The 15,777-nt window shown below is 34.3% G+C and overlaps 2 protein-coding genes across 2 annotated transcripts in view; one reads left to right on the top strand and one right to left on the bottom strand.

The window, feature by feature from the left end:
• Positions 1-2,344, top strand: part of LOC108912990 (alanine aminotransferase 1) — a 21,604-nt gene extending 19,260 nt beyond the window's left edge. The window contains exons 3-6 of the mRNA XM_018718433.1: positions 959-1,149; positions 1,205-1,411; positions 1,485-1,769; positions 1,852-2,344. Of these exons, the coding sequence (XP_018573949.1) occupies positions 959-1,149; positions 1,205-1,411; positions 1,485-1,769; positions 1,852-2,181 (1,013 nt within the window). The 3' untranslated portion in view covers positions 2,182-2,344. The remainder of the gene's footprint in view (positions 1-958; positions 1,150-1,204; positions 1,412-1,484; positions 1,770-1,851) is intronic.
• Positions 2,345-7,293: 4,949 nt separating this feature from the next.
• Positions 7,294-15,777, bottom strand: part of LOC108912982 (low-density lipoprotein receptor-related protein 2) — a 254,725-nt gene continuing 246,241 nt past the window's right edge. Inside the window, exons 23-26 of the mRNA XM_018718419.2 lie at positions 11,563-13,937; positions 11,070-11,484; positions 10,153-10,388; positions 7,294-8,377 (exon numbers count right to left, since the gene is read on the bottom strand). Coding sequence (XP_018573935.1) covers positions 8,184-8,377; positions 10,153-10,388; positions 11,070-11,484; positions 11,563-13,937 — 3,220 coding nt within the window. The 3' untranslated portion in view covers positions 7,294-8,183. The remainder of the gene's footprint in view (positions 8,378-10,152; positions 10,389-11,069; positions 11,485-11,562; positions 13,938-15,777) is intronic.

Here is a 15,777-nt window from a genome sequence, read left to right as displayed (position 1 = left end):
CGCAGAAATAAACAGAATAGTATATATATATATATATGTGTAAGTTATGGGTATAATGTAATTAATGTGTTTTAGGCTTAGTCAGATACATGTATATTGAATGGTGTATTAGGGTCAACCTATTTCAATAAACAGATGTATTATTATTATTAAATAACTTGATACCTTATCAAATATTTACTGTTTTTGAACTTACCATTAATGCTAAGGTTGGAATCTCTATCAAATTAGATCCCATGGGCGTCGTAGCTTCAAAATTTCTATGGTATGCTTTTACAAATAAATTTAAAAAATTCTAGATATTTAGGAATAAAAAAATGACAAAGCTCCTATTTACACGTCAATGAAACATTTTTCTGAGTGTATTTGCAATAAATATGTTGGCATATCATTATATTATAATTTAACTTTTTTTTGGTGTACATCTATTATTTTTAACTAACAAAAAATATCACACTGATGACATGGGAAGCAAATGTTTTTCTATTGAATATTTTATATAGTAGGTATTTACATTTGAACGAAGACATATATATTTGAATATACATATACGCATGTTTATTGTAGATATCTGAATTACAAAATGAAATAGTTCAAAATGCCATTTTTGTCCCTTGGGACAAAATTAAAAATATCAGTTGTGATTTTCTTAATTACTAAAGTAACTAAATTAATGAAGTTGATATGAATTGCAAATTAAAAAAAAAAATTAAAAGTGATAACTTAAAAAACTTTTAACTGAAAAATGCCATTTCATGTGATAGTGTCAATTTTGAATAGAATGCACGTGTTATATTTGGAAACAACTAAAAAAATAATTAATAATTTGCTATTTTAGTTCATTTTGAATTACGTTAAGCATAAAATTATATATGAGTTGAGAAAATTGCGTTTTAAACTCTACATAAAATATTTCTATTTGTTTTTCAATATGTAATAATCATTTTTTAATTTTTAGGAGCAAGTGATGCAATAAAGAACGTTTTGAAACTCCTTATATGCAGCGTTAACGGCAAGAAACCAGGAGTTATGGTTCCCATTCCCCAATATCCCCTGTATTCGGCGTCTTTAGCTGAATTTAATATGCACCAGATCGGGTATTTCCTAGACGAGTCTCGTAAGTGGGGATTGGACATTGCCGAATTACAGGTTCATACTATTTTAAGAAACCAAAGGAATTATAGTAAAATAGTTTTTTTGATAGAGAGCGATTAACGAAGCTAGGAAAGTAAGCAACCCGCGAGCTATTGTTGTAATAAATCCTGGAAATCCCACGGGACAAGTCTTGTCGAGAGACAACATCGAAGAGATAATTAAATTTGCATATAAGGAGAAACTATTCCTGTTTGCTGACGAAGTATATCAAGACAACATATACGCGGAAGGCTCCAAGTTCCATTCCTTTAAAAAGGTAAAGACAAATAACAACTACATTGAAACTATATTGAAAATAAAGTGCTCATAATTTCCCATATTAATTTCAGGTATTGACAGAAATGGGCGAACCATACAGTAACATGGAACTGGCCAGCTTTATGTCCTGTTCAAAAGGGTATATGGGTGAATGCGGTCTTCGGGGAGGTTACGCTGAAGTCATTAACATGGACCCAAAAGTGAAAGCCATGTACTTAAAGGCCATCAGTGCCATGTTGTGTCCAACGGTTCTTGGTCAAGCCTGTTTGGATACAGTTATGAATGTACCTACTAAAGGTGAACCCAGCTATGATCTATATATAAAAGAAAAGACTGATGTTTTGAGCTCTCTAAAGGTAAGTTATTTTTCTATGATAAAATTACTGTAAATATGTATGAATTTCAAAGTAAAACACAATAATTTTATTGTATTTTCAGTTAAGAGCTAAAATGGTAGCTGAGACATTTAACTCGATCGAGGGATTTAGTTGTAATCCAGTGCAGGGCGCGATGTATGCTTTCCCTCAAATGAAGTTACCGCCAAAGGCAATCGAAGCAGCTAAAAAAGCTGGTAAAGAGCCCGATGCATTTTACGCCTTCGAATTATTGGAGGCAACCGGCATTTGCATCGTTCCCGGTTCTGGATTTGGACAGCAACCAGGAACGTACCACTTCCGTACAACAATTTTGCCACAACCCGACAAACTAAAGGCTATGCTTGATAAATTTGCAGAATTCCACGCCATATTCCTTCAAAAGTACAAGTAATGATAGTAACGAAGATAACTGAATTAAGCTACTACTAGAAACAAAAGATAAAATCTGAGATTAAGCACGTACTATGAATTGTTTGTTATAAAAGAAACGCAGTTGTTTAGATCCTGAAAATTCAGCATATATTCCACAAATAAAATCAAAGTTATTGTTGTTAGCAGCTTTTCATTTACTAATACTAATGATATTGTGCGAGACAACTACTTTGCAGACTAAAGCTCAGCCCTGCAGTGACTTGCATCTGGAATAAATAAGATAATTCGTTAGTAGAGTCACCAGACATAGACACTTCTTAGTTCTGGTTCGTATGCTTTGTGCCAGTTGGTACTAAGCAATCAAAGTAAATTAACTTATATTTGCAAAAAGTTATTTTTATAGCTAGAGGTTGGTGCAACTCATAGAGTCTAAAGGCGCAATTTTATGCAAACACAGAGACGCTGAAAAGAACTGCCCCTGTATACATTCTTTTGTATCTGTGGTCGCGATGCCGAGGCGTTCGGACGCTGGTTGTTTACTGTATCGTCTGTACTGTGTGTATTTGCATTGTGACTTCTTCAGATAGTTTTCGTGCAACTGATATAAGTAATAAATAATGAAAAATCGGAAACGTGGGTGAAATAGTTTGGAAAACATAACCTACAAATAATATAATAGTAGCGTTCGGTATTAAGATCTAGATGTGTCTCTTCATCTTTTCAAAAGGACAAAACATTTCCAGTGTATCCAGATGTCAGTACCAATGCTTCTAATATATTTTTCCCAAAGTCATTTACTGTACCTTCGGACATATTTAGTAATTAATTGTAACAACAAATAAATATATTTACTGCACAATAATTCAAACTGACCGGCTGTATGGCAACAGACGCTACGATGCAGGATAGTTGGTTCAGTTTGAACTTTTCAGTGTCGACACCACAATACGAAATTAGCTTCAACCATTGTTACTGTTACAAAAGCATATAGAGGGGAAGTTTGTTTCAGCATCTGGGCATCTCAACGTCTGCATGGAATTGAACCTTGAGCTGCTTTTCTTAACTTTGAAATTGTCCCACTATGATGACTGCCGTTGGTCACAGGATCTAGGATTCTGCATTTCTGCATTCTTATTTCTTTTCACATGTAATTTGAAATGTAATTTAAATGAAATGCACCGTTGATCGGCAAATACTCAAATCATGTGACTTTGGACTAGTTTACATCTTCTGCCCTTACTATCCGTCTTTTTTTCTGTGTTCCATCCACTCCCCGCAAAATCATTGAGGTAAGTAGGCTTTTGAAATGAAAATTTATAGATTTTCAAATTTGTTCATATAAAATAAATTGTAAAAATGCAAAAATATTGTTACTTTTCGAAAAAAAAAACAAATTTAAATTAACTAACAAATAAATTACTAGCAATAAATTCTGATAGTACTGGAAGGACAGTGAAATCAGTAAAAACCAAGTGAAATTAAATTCAATTAAATTGATAGTTTTGTCTGTTGGAATAGAACTCGTTTCTGAGAAAAGAGTAGTTTACTACATTTTCAGAACAACATACAAAGTGCATAAATAACAAATTATTATTTCAGTAACATAATTTTTAATCACATACATTATCCCACACATACAATTTTTGGCGCCCAACGTGGGGCCGGTCAAAACTAAAAATCATAATTCAAAATAACCAATTCTAATGGTTATTATACACCCTGTTTTTCAAAAATGATGTGTTTGTGGCCACATGTTTATAGAAATTTTTGCTAAAAAGTAAAAAAAGACTTATTCTTTGTTAGTAAATTGATATTTGGGTTGTAATTTTTTTTTCCAAAAACTCATCAAAAGTCGACATTTTTATTAAATTTTCAGTTGACAGAGTATTTCTTGTCACCTATTAATTAAACAATATACATTTAACTAACTATTATAAACAGGACTATTACAACTTATTTTGCATTACACGTAAATTGAAAGTGCCGATATTGCAGAGTTAATGCTATGCCAGATCCATAGCTTTTAGTTCTGGGTGTTCAATGAGACTGCTGATGTAATTGTTTAAGTTTATTGTGCATGTTTTATTATTGGCAAGTTCTGTAGACTACGCTGAAGATTGTATCAATTTATTTGCGATTGAAATTTTATTTTGTATAGAATCTTCTATATATGTCTCTGCCACTGTACTAGAACACCACCCCCGACGTCATTTAATACTGGTAATATCGGCCCCTGCGGCAGCTAATAGAGTGGTGGAAAAACGTCTAAAGCAGTGCCCTGTATAAAATTCCAATTGAGATAAGTTGTTATTTCTTCTGGCACATTCCTTATTTTGTTGATACCAACCACTTGGTTAATACATTTACCTCCGACATACTTCACAAAAAATCATCGACTTGTAATAACTGCCGGATTTAAAGCATAGTATTTGCGGTATATCTTCATTTGGTCTGGAATTGAAATCACAAAAATCGGGAATTCTTATAATAATAATTAAATCTTTGTCGTCTATATCATCGATCGTTATTTTTAGTAGCTCATCTCTTCTCAAAGCTCTACAGTCCACAAACACCAATTTATTAAAACAACCTATGGTGCTTCTTGTAAAAATCCTTCAATTTCCTCTTGTTCCTCTTGTTAGAATTTTGGACTTTTTCTGACGGTATCTAACTACTTGCTTTTCAAATATGGTATTAATTTTGTAAATTTTCTGTATTTTTTTGGCATTCAGTGTACTTCTTAATATGGAATCTACTGATCATAACGTCGAAAGTTTAATTTTATTAATTTTATGTTTGAAATATGCCAGTAATTCCGCTTCGGACACTTTTTGAATTTTCAATCTCGTACTGTCTCGACGATTTTTTGGGGATTAATTAATTGTGAAGCAGCACTTTGTGCCGCTTCCAATACTTTCCCTGGTAATTGCTCGTCTTCACTTTCCCAGCACATTTTGAATTACACACTCTTAGAATATGAATTGCAATATGTAATTCTTACACTGCTTTTTCAAACAACTAATTTTTATTATTTTCTATCACGCGCGCTCGCTATGGGACCTATAGTATAGGGTGTTAGGTGCACGGAAAGTGCTAGATAGTACAACAGCGTGATGTTATTTTCACATCGCAACGCTCTAATCCCCTATGCTATAGGTCCCATAACGACTCGCATTTGTGATAGAAAATAGTATGTGCAACTCGTTCGGAAAAGTTGCCATAGCGCCACTTGGGCGCTTTCCGCACTCGCTTCGCTCGTTCGTCAACTGCGTCCTCGTGGTGCTATTGGCAACTTTTCCCCACTCGTTACACAATGTACTATATTAGGTTGCTATCGTTATGATTGTCACCGCGCCTAAACCATCTTGATTCAAACACAATTCAAACGATTTCAAATATAAATTAAATTATTGTATATAACAGATTTGTCTTATTTTATTGCAGTTTTCGAAAAAATATTGTTTGCATCTCGAATGCGAAATGCTTTTGCGTTCTCCAATGGATATCTATATTAGGGTGGACCAAAAAAAAACGAATATTTTTTTTCGTCTTGTGAAAATATGTTAGTTTAACACGTTTTAAGATCCCCCTCAAAAAATCAGCTCGAAAAAAATTTTTTTAGAGGTCGCTCAATATTTTTAAGAATTTCCAAAATCGTCAAAAATAGGATTTTTTTTTAAATTTTTTTCTCGTTATTTTATCATTTTCTAGGTTGAAAAAAATCTCGATTCTGAAAATTTCAAATCGATATTTTAATTTCTAAAGGTCACTCATAATTATTTTAACTTTCAAAGTAGTGTATTTAAAATGTTTTCGAGCAACCTCTTAAAATAAATATCAACGAACTAATAATTTTTTTTTAATGAATTTGATCAACAAAATAGAAATAAATCACGAGACACTTAAATTTTAAAAAATTATAAATATTTGATACTTACAGTGCGGTAGTAAATTTTGCCAAATTCAATAAAAAAAATTATTAGTTCGTTGATATTTATTTTTAGAGGTCGCTCGAAAACATTTTAGGTACACTATTTTTAAAGTTAAAATAATTATGAGTGACCTTTAGAAGTTAAAATATCGATTTGAAATTTTCAGAATCGAGATTTTTTTCAATGATTTTGGAAATTTTTCGAAATCATACGATCTTTAAAAAAATTTTTTTGAGCTGATTTTTTGAGGAGGCTCGTAAAACATGATAAACTAACATATTTTCACAAGAGACACGAAAAAAAAAAATTATTTTTTTTGGACCACCGTAATCTATATACATGGCTGGAAAATCCACATGGTCCATTTGTCTTTATATGAGAGCGACAAAGTTAAGTAAAGAAATTCGTGCTATAGACAAGGATGGCTATGGTGAAGACAGGGCTGGCAGTTACAATCAACCATGGCACAGGAATGGTTAACAGACTTAGCCAATCTTGCTATCGAGAAAGATATAACAAATAATTTGGTTTATGCTGATATTATTGAAGACGTTGTTAATGAAAAATGTAGAAAAGTTGATATGTGATAAGCGTAAAGATCCCGTTTTGACATTATTTAGTTTCTTTTTTGTTTTTATTGAATATTTTTTATTTTTGTTTTTATTGGAATATATGTTTTATTATGTTTCTTATAATTTCTTTTTGTTTTTTTGCTAAAATATTTTTTATTTATTTTTGTCTATTGAAATGTTTTTTATAACTTTTTATTAATAAATTTGCTATTCCAACAGGCGGCTAGCAAATATTTGCTTCAGGTGCCAAATACCCTGGGGCCGGCCCTGGGTGAAGATGTATCATAATCTGAATAGTCACTGCCCGTTTCGGGTTAGAAGTGTTTATCGCACGGATTTCTTTACTTTGTCGCTCTCATGTAAAGGCAGATGGACCATGTGGATTTTCCAACCGTGTATAACTTCCATTCTTGAACGCAGAAGTACCATTTCGCGTTCTAGATACAAAAATAACTACTTGTGTCGGTTACAAAAATGTAAAACGTCCTTGATATTAAACCCAGTTTATTTTTATATTAGAAAACCATCGTCTGCTAAATTTTAGCACCCGTGCTATTTCAAAGCCAATGTGATCTATTTGATTACGGGGAGGGCGTAATAATAGAGTGGAGCGAAATAAAACAAAGATAATAAACAACCTCTATATTATTTACTGTAAAACAGATTGCTCCCAGAATATGTACAAAGTTATACATAATTTGCAACAAAATTAAATTACATATATAAATTATGGGTATTCTTAAAATGTGTATAAGTACGTTTCGTCTGGAAAATTTTTGTCTCCTGTTTAAAGGACATTTTAACAATAACCATAATGCGAATGTACAACATATCAACAGTTGTGTTCCTTTTATATAAAATTATATGAATTAAATAACAATTCAATAAAATTCAAACTAATTAAAACAATACTTTTTTATGATTCTAAACTCAATACCACATTTATTTCGGAAATATGTAACAATATTGGACGGTGCACATCAGTAATAGATATTAAAGAACTGATATATAAAATTAATTTTTCATTTTATAAAAATTACCTATCGAGTTCTAAATAATACTAAAATTTTATATTACATTATACTCTATATTTACAAAAAATCTTATTTAAATGGAAGATTTATTTTAGTTGCTCATATTAAACCACTTCTGCAATCTGTTCATCGAACTAAACTAGCGCAATCATTTCGTATAATTTATTTTTATGTATCAATGGCACTTTAGTTATTTATATAACACCAAATTTTTCAAAGGTATGAATAATTGGGCTAGTCTATTTGAATGAACTAAATCCTTGCAACAATATAAAAATATATGCTTCATTTCAAGTGTCATTTTAAAAAAATTTTAAATTTCAAATATCGTTAAAAAATGTACCTTGATAAAAACAATAAATTATTTTAGTGACTAATACATATTTTTTTGATAAATTTCGAGTCACTTTAAAATTCTTTGACCTGGTAGTACCATTATCTAAAGTTAATATTCATTTGCAATATTGGAATTTTTACTTTGTATCAGCAGTCTTCTTCAACTAACTTTTGGGTATCTTTCCCTGTGTCTTGTGCTGCCGGGTCTAATTCACGGTGCTTCACTTGTACTTGCGGTGACGACCTGTGTGTTACACTCGAAGGTGCAATGACCGCACTAGGGGGTTCTATAAATGTTTCGCCTTTATTTTTCCCGATCTCGGAAGGTACTTCATACAGCGCTGAAAAACACATAACTAAATTAATTATAATTATAAAATGTGTTACTTTTAGCGACTGATTCAATTTGAAGGTATATATTTTGTTTATATCAACACATACAGTGTTTTATAATTTTATTAATTGCTTTATTAATACATTTTCGATACAAATCGGATTTAATCGACGTCAAATATTTCACTATTATAATAACAATAGGACAATACTTTGTTCAGAAACTTGTAATTGAATATACTTTCACGAAAATTACACAGGCCGACAATTTTCAGAACAAGAAACTGGACCTAGTGTACCCGAATGATTTTGGTGCGCTGATTACGAATCCGAGCTCAGAATTGGCCCATTAGTCCCATCACCCTAGGTTCTCAAGATATTCTAACCCAAAAGTGCAAAAATCGCGTTTTTTTTGCTATATTCGGGGTCAGATCACAACGTGAATTAATTTTTTTTTCTTAATTTGCATTTAACCATCTCAAAGTACCACTCTTACCCTTCTAAGTGCACTTCATTTTTGAAAATCTTTTTTTTCCATAGAGATATGATAGATTGAACATGGAAAATTTAGATTAACCTGTCGTGGGTTTAATTCTTGCTGGTTATTGAGCATTTAGGTTAACGTGTCTTAGGTTAAAGCGCATTATGATGAACATATGTCATGAACTTAGCATGCGAATGTAACAGGGTGTATACATAGGTATCTGCTTCATATAGTATACAATTTTAGGTTAGAAAATCTTGAAATATTGAGGTTATGGAGCAGGGACTCTTTTTGGATAAATTTAATTTACTTCCATGTTGTAACGAAATTGCTGAAGTACTAAACTTCAATCTATCATATCTCTATGGAAAAAAAAAAATTTCAAAAAAATCGAAGTGCGCTTAGAAGGGTAAGAGTGGTACTTTGAGATGGTTTAACGAGATTTTAGAAAAAAAAATTAGTTTACGTTGTAATCTGACCCCAAATATAGAGAAAAACCGTGATCTTTCCATTTTGAGGTTAGAATATCTCGAGAACCTAGGGTGATGGGTCAATTCTGAGCTCGGATTCGTAATCAGCGCACCAGAATTCTTCGGGTACACGTGATCCGGTCTCTGGTTCTGGACTTTTGTAAAATTTTGTCGACCTGTGTTATCAAACCATTTTCATAACACATAAATTTGTTAAAATCAGGTTTCTCTCGATGGTCATTAAATTAAATTAAATGAGGAACTACTGTTCATATTTTTCAGAATGAAAAACATTGAATTGATTTCTAATAATTTTTGTGGATGAACATTTTATTCAGTTTATAAACTCCAGAAAGTATCGTTTTGTTTTTATTATAAATTTTTAACTAAAATATGTGGTGATGACCAATAAAATAATTAAATATATTCAAAGACCAATTGCAAAAACAAAAAACTAGAAAGAAAAAACTAAAAAAGTTCTTATCTTTGTCATAAAATAAAGCTTCAAGATTTAAAGTCACCAGCAAAAAAATAGAAATATGCTTAAAGTTGGGGTTATTTTTCTTATTTTTTTAATTATTGTGATAACCTTTGGTACTATATCAAAAACTAGTAGTACAAGTACCCACTAACAAACCAAATTTAAGTCAGGCATTTTAGTTATTTAGAAAAAACTAATTTTTTTGACAACTTTTGACGTCTGCTTTAACTAAACAAAACTTGGAGGAAGATCATATTTTGACAATGAGAGTTTGTCCATGTGCATAGAACATTGGTACACTCTGTATACTATATTTTCACCAAGCAAGACATATTCAATCAGACGTACCAGAACTTCCATTTCCAATGGCGTCGGGATTATTCTGGACAGCATCATACATAGGATTATGGAAATCTCTATTTTTGTTACCAACTGAATCCAGACTATACGCTACGTCAAGTGGTTCAGGAGCTCCACCTCCCCCGTTGGCATTGAATGTATTTGCTCCAAATTCCACATTTGTTCCTTGTCTGAAGGATACACTCTGACTGCTGGCAATGCTTCCTAATCCGGAGCCTTTTCCACTAAAAAAATATTAAAATTCGAAATATTACTGCAGAATAACTAATAATATATCATTATTAACATATCCCAAATAGCACGTTATTCCCAAGATGTATGTATGTCGGAGGGTGGTGGAATTGTTTTTCCACCGCTGCACTTAGGTCTTATTAGGCCCCTTGTACACCCTCCTTCATTACTCGAGTACTTTTCTTCAAACCATCCTATTTACTACATGGGTGGCTTGGTGGCAAAGTCTCGTACAGTTTATGTATGATAGCATGGTCTTGAGTTACAGAGATTTTCTTTGCTCTGTTCTCATTACCATTTATCGGGGACACGTATGCGGCAAATGTTGGGTGACCAAGGTCTCTGGTAGGCTGCCACAGCCACGTCCCCGAGCCTGCCTTAGGTCACCCATCCAAATTCCAGCCTGCGTCTGTGATGGTTGCTATTCCCAAGATTCCTGTTAATGTTCTGTTTATGGAATAAATGACAGTAGAAAACATAAGAGGTTAGAATCAGCAGTAGTGAGTTCTGAATTCTGAAAAACCGCCTCGTGTTATAAAAATTTTTTAAAAATTGGTAAAAATATTTTTGAAAAACCTAAAGAAACTGACTGATGCAAGTTATACTTTTGAGATTACGGATAAACCAGAAATGGGTGTTATAATAATTATAATTTAAACAATTAAAACACTTACAAAGGTCGTTTTCTTATGAAGAACCAAACTCCCGTTGCTGCACCCAAAACTAACAGTATAACAACGATGGGAACAACGATAGCTGTGGTGTTCGCCTCATCTCCCGCCCTACTATGTGCAGTGTGAATATCACAGAATTGTCCATGATAATTAGGCAAACAGTCACACGTTAAATCATTATTTTCATCGGATTCTCTACATATGCCTCCATTTTGGCATTCGCAAATTCTAGGTTCTGGCCTCTCGCGTTCAGCCGCGGCATCGCAGACGATATCGGCTTTCACTTTGTGGCTGGGCGCAGAAGAATCTGGGCAAGAACATCTGTGACCATTTGGAATTATCAGACACAAATGGGAACAGTGGTGGTTGCTGCATGGATTCGATAAAGATTTGTTGTATCGAAGATCGTGATAAACTAAAAAAAAAAAAAATTGCATGGTAAATAATACATTTTCAGCAAATATTTTTAACGTATTCCAAAAAAAATTATTACCTTTAACACTCGAAGGATTCAATAAATCTTTCTGAATGGTTACTGGGACTCCCCGACCAAACTTATCCTGCTTTACTAACTCTCCAGTGTCCTTCGTGACCCAGTACAGATTGGATTCAAATACGTCTAAAGAAATAGGATGTTTAATCATCCCTCCTCTTATTAACGTCCTACGATTACGGCCGTCATAGTTCATGGTCTCAATATTGTTCAGCTTCGTATCAACCCAATACAGTGTATGGCCCATTGCATAATCGATCGCCAACCCGGTGGGATGACGGATTTCTTCTGTAACAAGTGGCCTACGTTTCGATCCGTCCATCCAAGCTACCTCAATCTTTGGAGCAGAACCGGCATCGGTCCAGAACATTCTGCCTAACTGAGGATCCACTACAATTGACGTGGGATTTTCAAGGCCGACATTAACAAGCGACCTACGGTATCTACCGTCGGATTCGGCAACCATAACTCTGCCTTTAGGTTTAGAGCCGGCACGATCGGTTTCCGTCCAGTACAGATGATTACTTATCCAATCAACCGCCAACGCGGTCGGTTTTGAGTTTCCTTTCATTTTCAGGTCTTGCGCGTACCCAGCTTTTACTTTTCCGTCCTTTGCGTCGATCATAAATGAACGTTTTATCGTTTTATCGTAACTGTCCGCCCAATATATCATTTCTGTGTTGGGATTATAGTCCACAGCTTCAATCCTCTTTTCTTCCATAATCACTCCAATTTCGTCCCTGTCTTTCAGATCTATCGACCTAATCTCTGGGCCATTGGCAAATAGTAAAGCAACATCTTCCCTTTCAGATTTACAAACTCCGGACAAATTATCCGACAATTTAAATCCATCGAGACACGAGCAAGCATATGTTCCGTTCAAGTTGGTACATATTTGGGAACAGTGATGAGCACCCGTGGCGCACTCATCCACATCTAAACATACCTTACGATTTTCTTTGGATATAATAAATCCTGAATAACAAGCGCAAATGTATCCACCGTCTGTTAGATTCATGCAGTGGTGTTCGCAACCTCCTTTGGTATCTTCCGAACAAACGTTATTATGATGACAGCCTAACTCATCAGAGCTGTCACCACAATCGTCTGCAAAATCGCACACTTGCTTTCTGTCGATACATTTTTTGTTGGCACATTTGTATTCGGTCAACGAATTGCATGGTTTTATTTTGGTTGCGCACAGCGTCATATTATTTTCGTCCGATCCATCACCACAGTTGTCGATTCCGTCACATAGTTGATAACGAGGTATACATTTATGATTGGCACATTGGAATCTCTTCAATGTATCACAGTTGAAGTTTGTGCATAACGCAGGAGACTCATCAGAACCGTCACCGCAGTCGTCCGCTCCGTCACAAAGATCTGCTTGACTTATGCATAAGTGATTGTCACATTGGAATTTGGATTCCGGGCAATATTTACCACCTGGATATCTGGGAGGGCAGTTCTTTTCATCTGACATGTCTCTACAGTCACGATCGCCGTCACAACGGAAGTATGACGCGATACAGTGTCCAGAGGCACATTGGAATGTACCATTTTTACACTGGAATCCGCTGCATCCACTTTCGTCAGAGTTATCTCCACAGTCGTCTTCGTGATCACAGCGCCAACGCGATGATATGCACTTGCCGTTTGCACAACGGAATTCTGATTCTGAACACTCTCTGTAGGCACCTTTACAATCTTCCTCTAACTCGTCCGACCCATCCCCACAGTCGTCGGAGAAGTCACATCTCCACTGCTTCGGTACGCAACGGTTATTTTTGCACTTGAAGTCCGTTTCAGTATTGCACTGTGGGCAATTCTCTGGCAATTCGTCGGAATTGTCTCGACAATCATCTTTACCGTCACAGAACAGCCATTTCGGTATGCACCTGTAATTAGCTCTTCCGGGGCAACGCTGCCAGCCGGTCGTACAATTCTTCTGCCTGCACATATAAGCTGGTTCGTCCGAGTCATCCCCGCAGTCATTGTCAAAATCACACATCCATAGTTTAGGTATGCAGCGACCATTTTTACATGAGAATTCAGTATCCGGGTCACATGCACGCTTGTGACAAATTTCAGGATCTTCGTCTGAACCATCTTTGCAGTCAGCGTCTCCATCACATTTCCAGCTGTTTAAGATGCACCGTCCGTTTGAACGGCACTTCATTTCTAATTCAGGGCATTCTTTATCACAGTTCTGTTCATCTGAGTTATCTCCACAGTCATCGATACCGTCGCATATTGTAGCAGAAGGAGTACAATTTCCGTTCTTACACTGGAATGTTCCCGCTCTACATTGTCTGGGAGGGCAGGTTGTAGGCTCGTCTGACCCGTCTTTACAATCTCTTTCTCCATCACATCTGTAAATGAAAACGATTATTTATGGTATATTCTCAGGAGCAATTTTCGGGACAAGTTCAACTGTCAAATAAATAATTTTGTAGCTTTATTTGTTGTAAAGTTACAGGAAAATATTCACTTTTTATATAATTTGGAACACCTCTGTATATCTTAGAATTAAAATATAATTGTGTTACATAAACTTTTCCATGCAGAATTGATTGATGATACTAGTTTTTCAGTGGATTCCATGGATCTATGACACTAATTTATTTAAATGATAATTATTGCTTGCTATGAAAAGCATTTTTTCTCTTCTTTCTAATGATATACTCGTATAACACCTCAGTTATTTCTCATATTTTATTTAATGTTTTTTTCTAAAGATCAAACAATTAATTAATAACAATTACTTTCAGTACTTATTTTTTCACTTAAACTATATTTGACCGTTTTTGGCAACCTCATCTATACTGCAAATAAGACAACTCTGCTACGCCATGGCAAAATCGTGTAATCGTAAAATAAATCAATGTAAGCCTATAACTCTTTGAAAATTACTTTTACGCTGATGGTATATTAGACGATATGTAGACTGAGGTTCTGATAAACTCCTATTGAAAGTTTTAGATTAGGTAAAATCTTGAATGGGCTTTTTTTATGCATTTATTTTTTATAGTCAGTTATCTCAAAATGCATTTTTCCCGCAATACACAGCATAACTACAGAATGGCACAACCTATTTAATGAAAATTGTAACTTTTTTCATGATTCTGCATCTAGCACAGAGATTAACCCTTACCTCTGGCGAATCAGTACGTTATCATCGATGTTGTCATTTAATAAATACTTTATGTTTCTGTAACATAAGACCATAGCAAAACAGTGGCGGCTCATGACATTGAAAATAGGTAAAGCATATTCATTGATTGATGACTAAAAAGAAAAAAAAAAAGCGCCGCTGGCGAAAATTTTCTGGGTCAAATGGCTTTAAATTAATCTGGAAATTTTTAGTTGCATTTGCAATATTACCGAAAAACTGACGTTCGTGAGAAGAAATTTCATTTAGATTTTATAAAAAATAGAAATGTTAGTTCAGCTTGTGGAACTTGTGGTTACGACAACCTCGCGTGACGTTCCCAAAATTGTTAAATCCCTTCTAATTCCACACGCCCGACTTTACACCCACAATTAAACACGGCTTACAGAAAAGTTTTTTTAAATAAACACTTCCACACAACCACTTATACTCCGAATACCATTCATTCCGAAACTGGAAAATGACGTTTCAATAAAATACATACTGGAAATATTTCTACAATTATTATACAAAACAAATATTAACAAAGATCCGTTATAATCGTGCACTGGGCGACACATATCGTATAAACTGTTAAAGGCAAGTGATGAGTGATCAGCGATGCTGCTTCAATTTCTGCGTCACTTGTTCCCCCATGCCGTAGTTTAATTACGTATTGACCGCCTGGTTGCCATGACAGCCGCCATAAACAACACTATGAAAAGGAGCAGAATACAGACTGACTTCAATCTGCCTCATGTCACGTCATTTGCGTATACTATATGGTCCAAAGTTGATGTTCGCGCTCAACGAAGGCAATGTTTTTTCAGAAAGTGTTCACCGCGCAACTATTCTGTTTATTTCTGCGTATTAAACAAACAAACACAATACATTTTCAATATAGAATTATACCTAAATTATAAAATTAAAAATAATTTTTAGGTGAAGCGGTGCGTGACTTACGTCACCTGACAGCCGCCATAGCAAAATCATTTAAAAAATATACATTTATAGCTCTACAACTATGGATTATATAAAAAAAATAATGATAATATCATCAA

Source organism: Anoplophora glabripennis, unplaced genomic scaffold (assembly GCF_000390285.2).
Source record: "Anoplophora glabripennis isolate ALB-LARVAE unplaced genomic scaffold, Agla_2.0 scaffold253, whole genome shotgun sequence".
Lineage (NCBI taxonomy): Eukaryota > Metazoa > Arthropoda > Insecta > Coleoptera > Cerambycidae > Anoplophora > Anoplophora glabripennis.
This window is presented reverse-complemented; position numbering and strand designations above follow the sequence as displayed.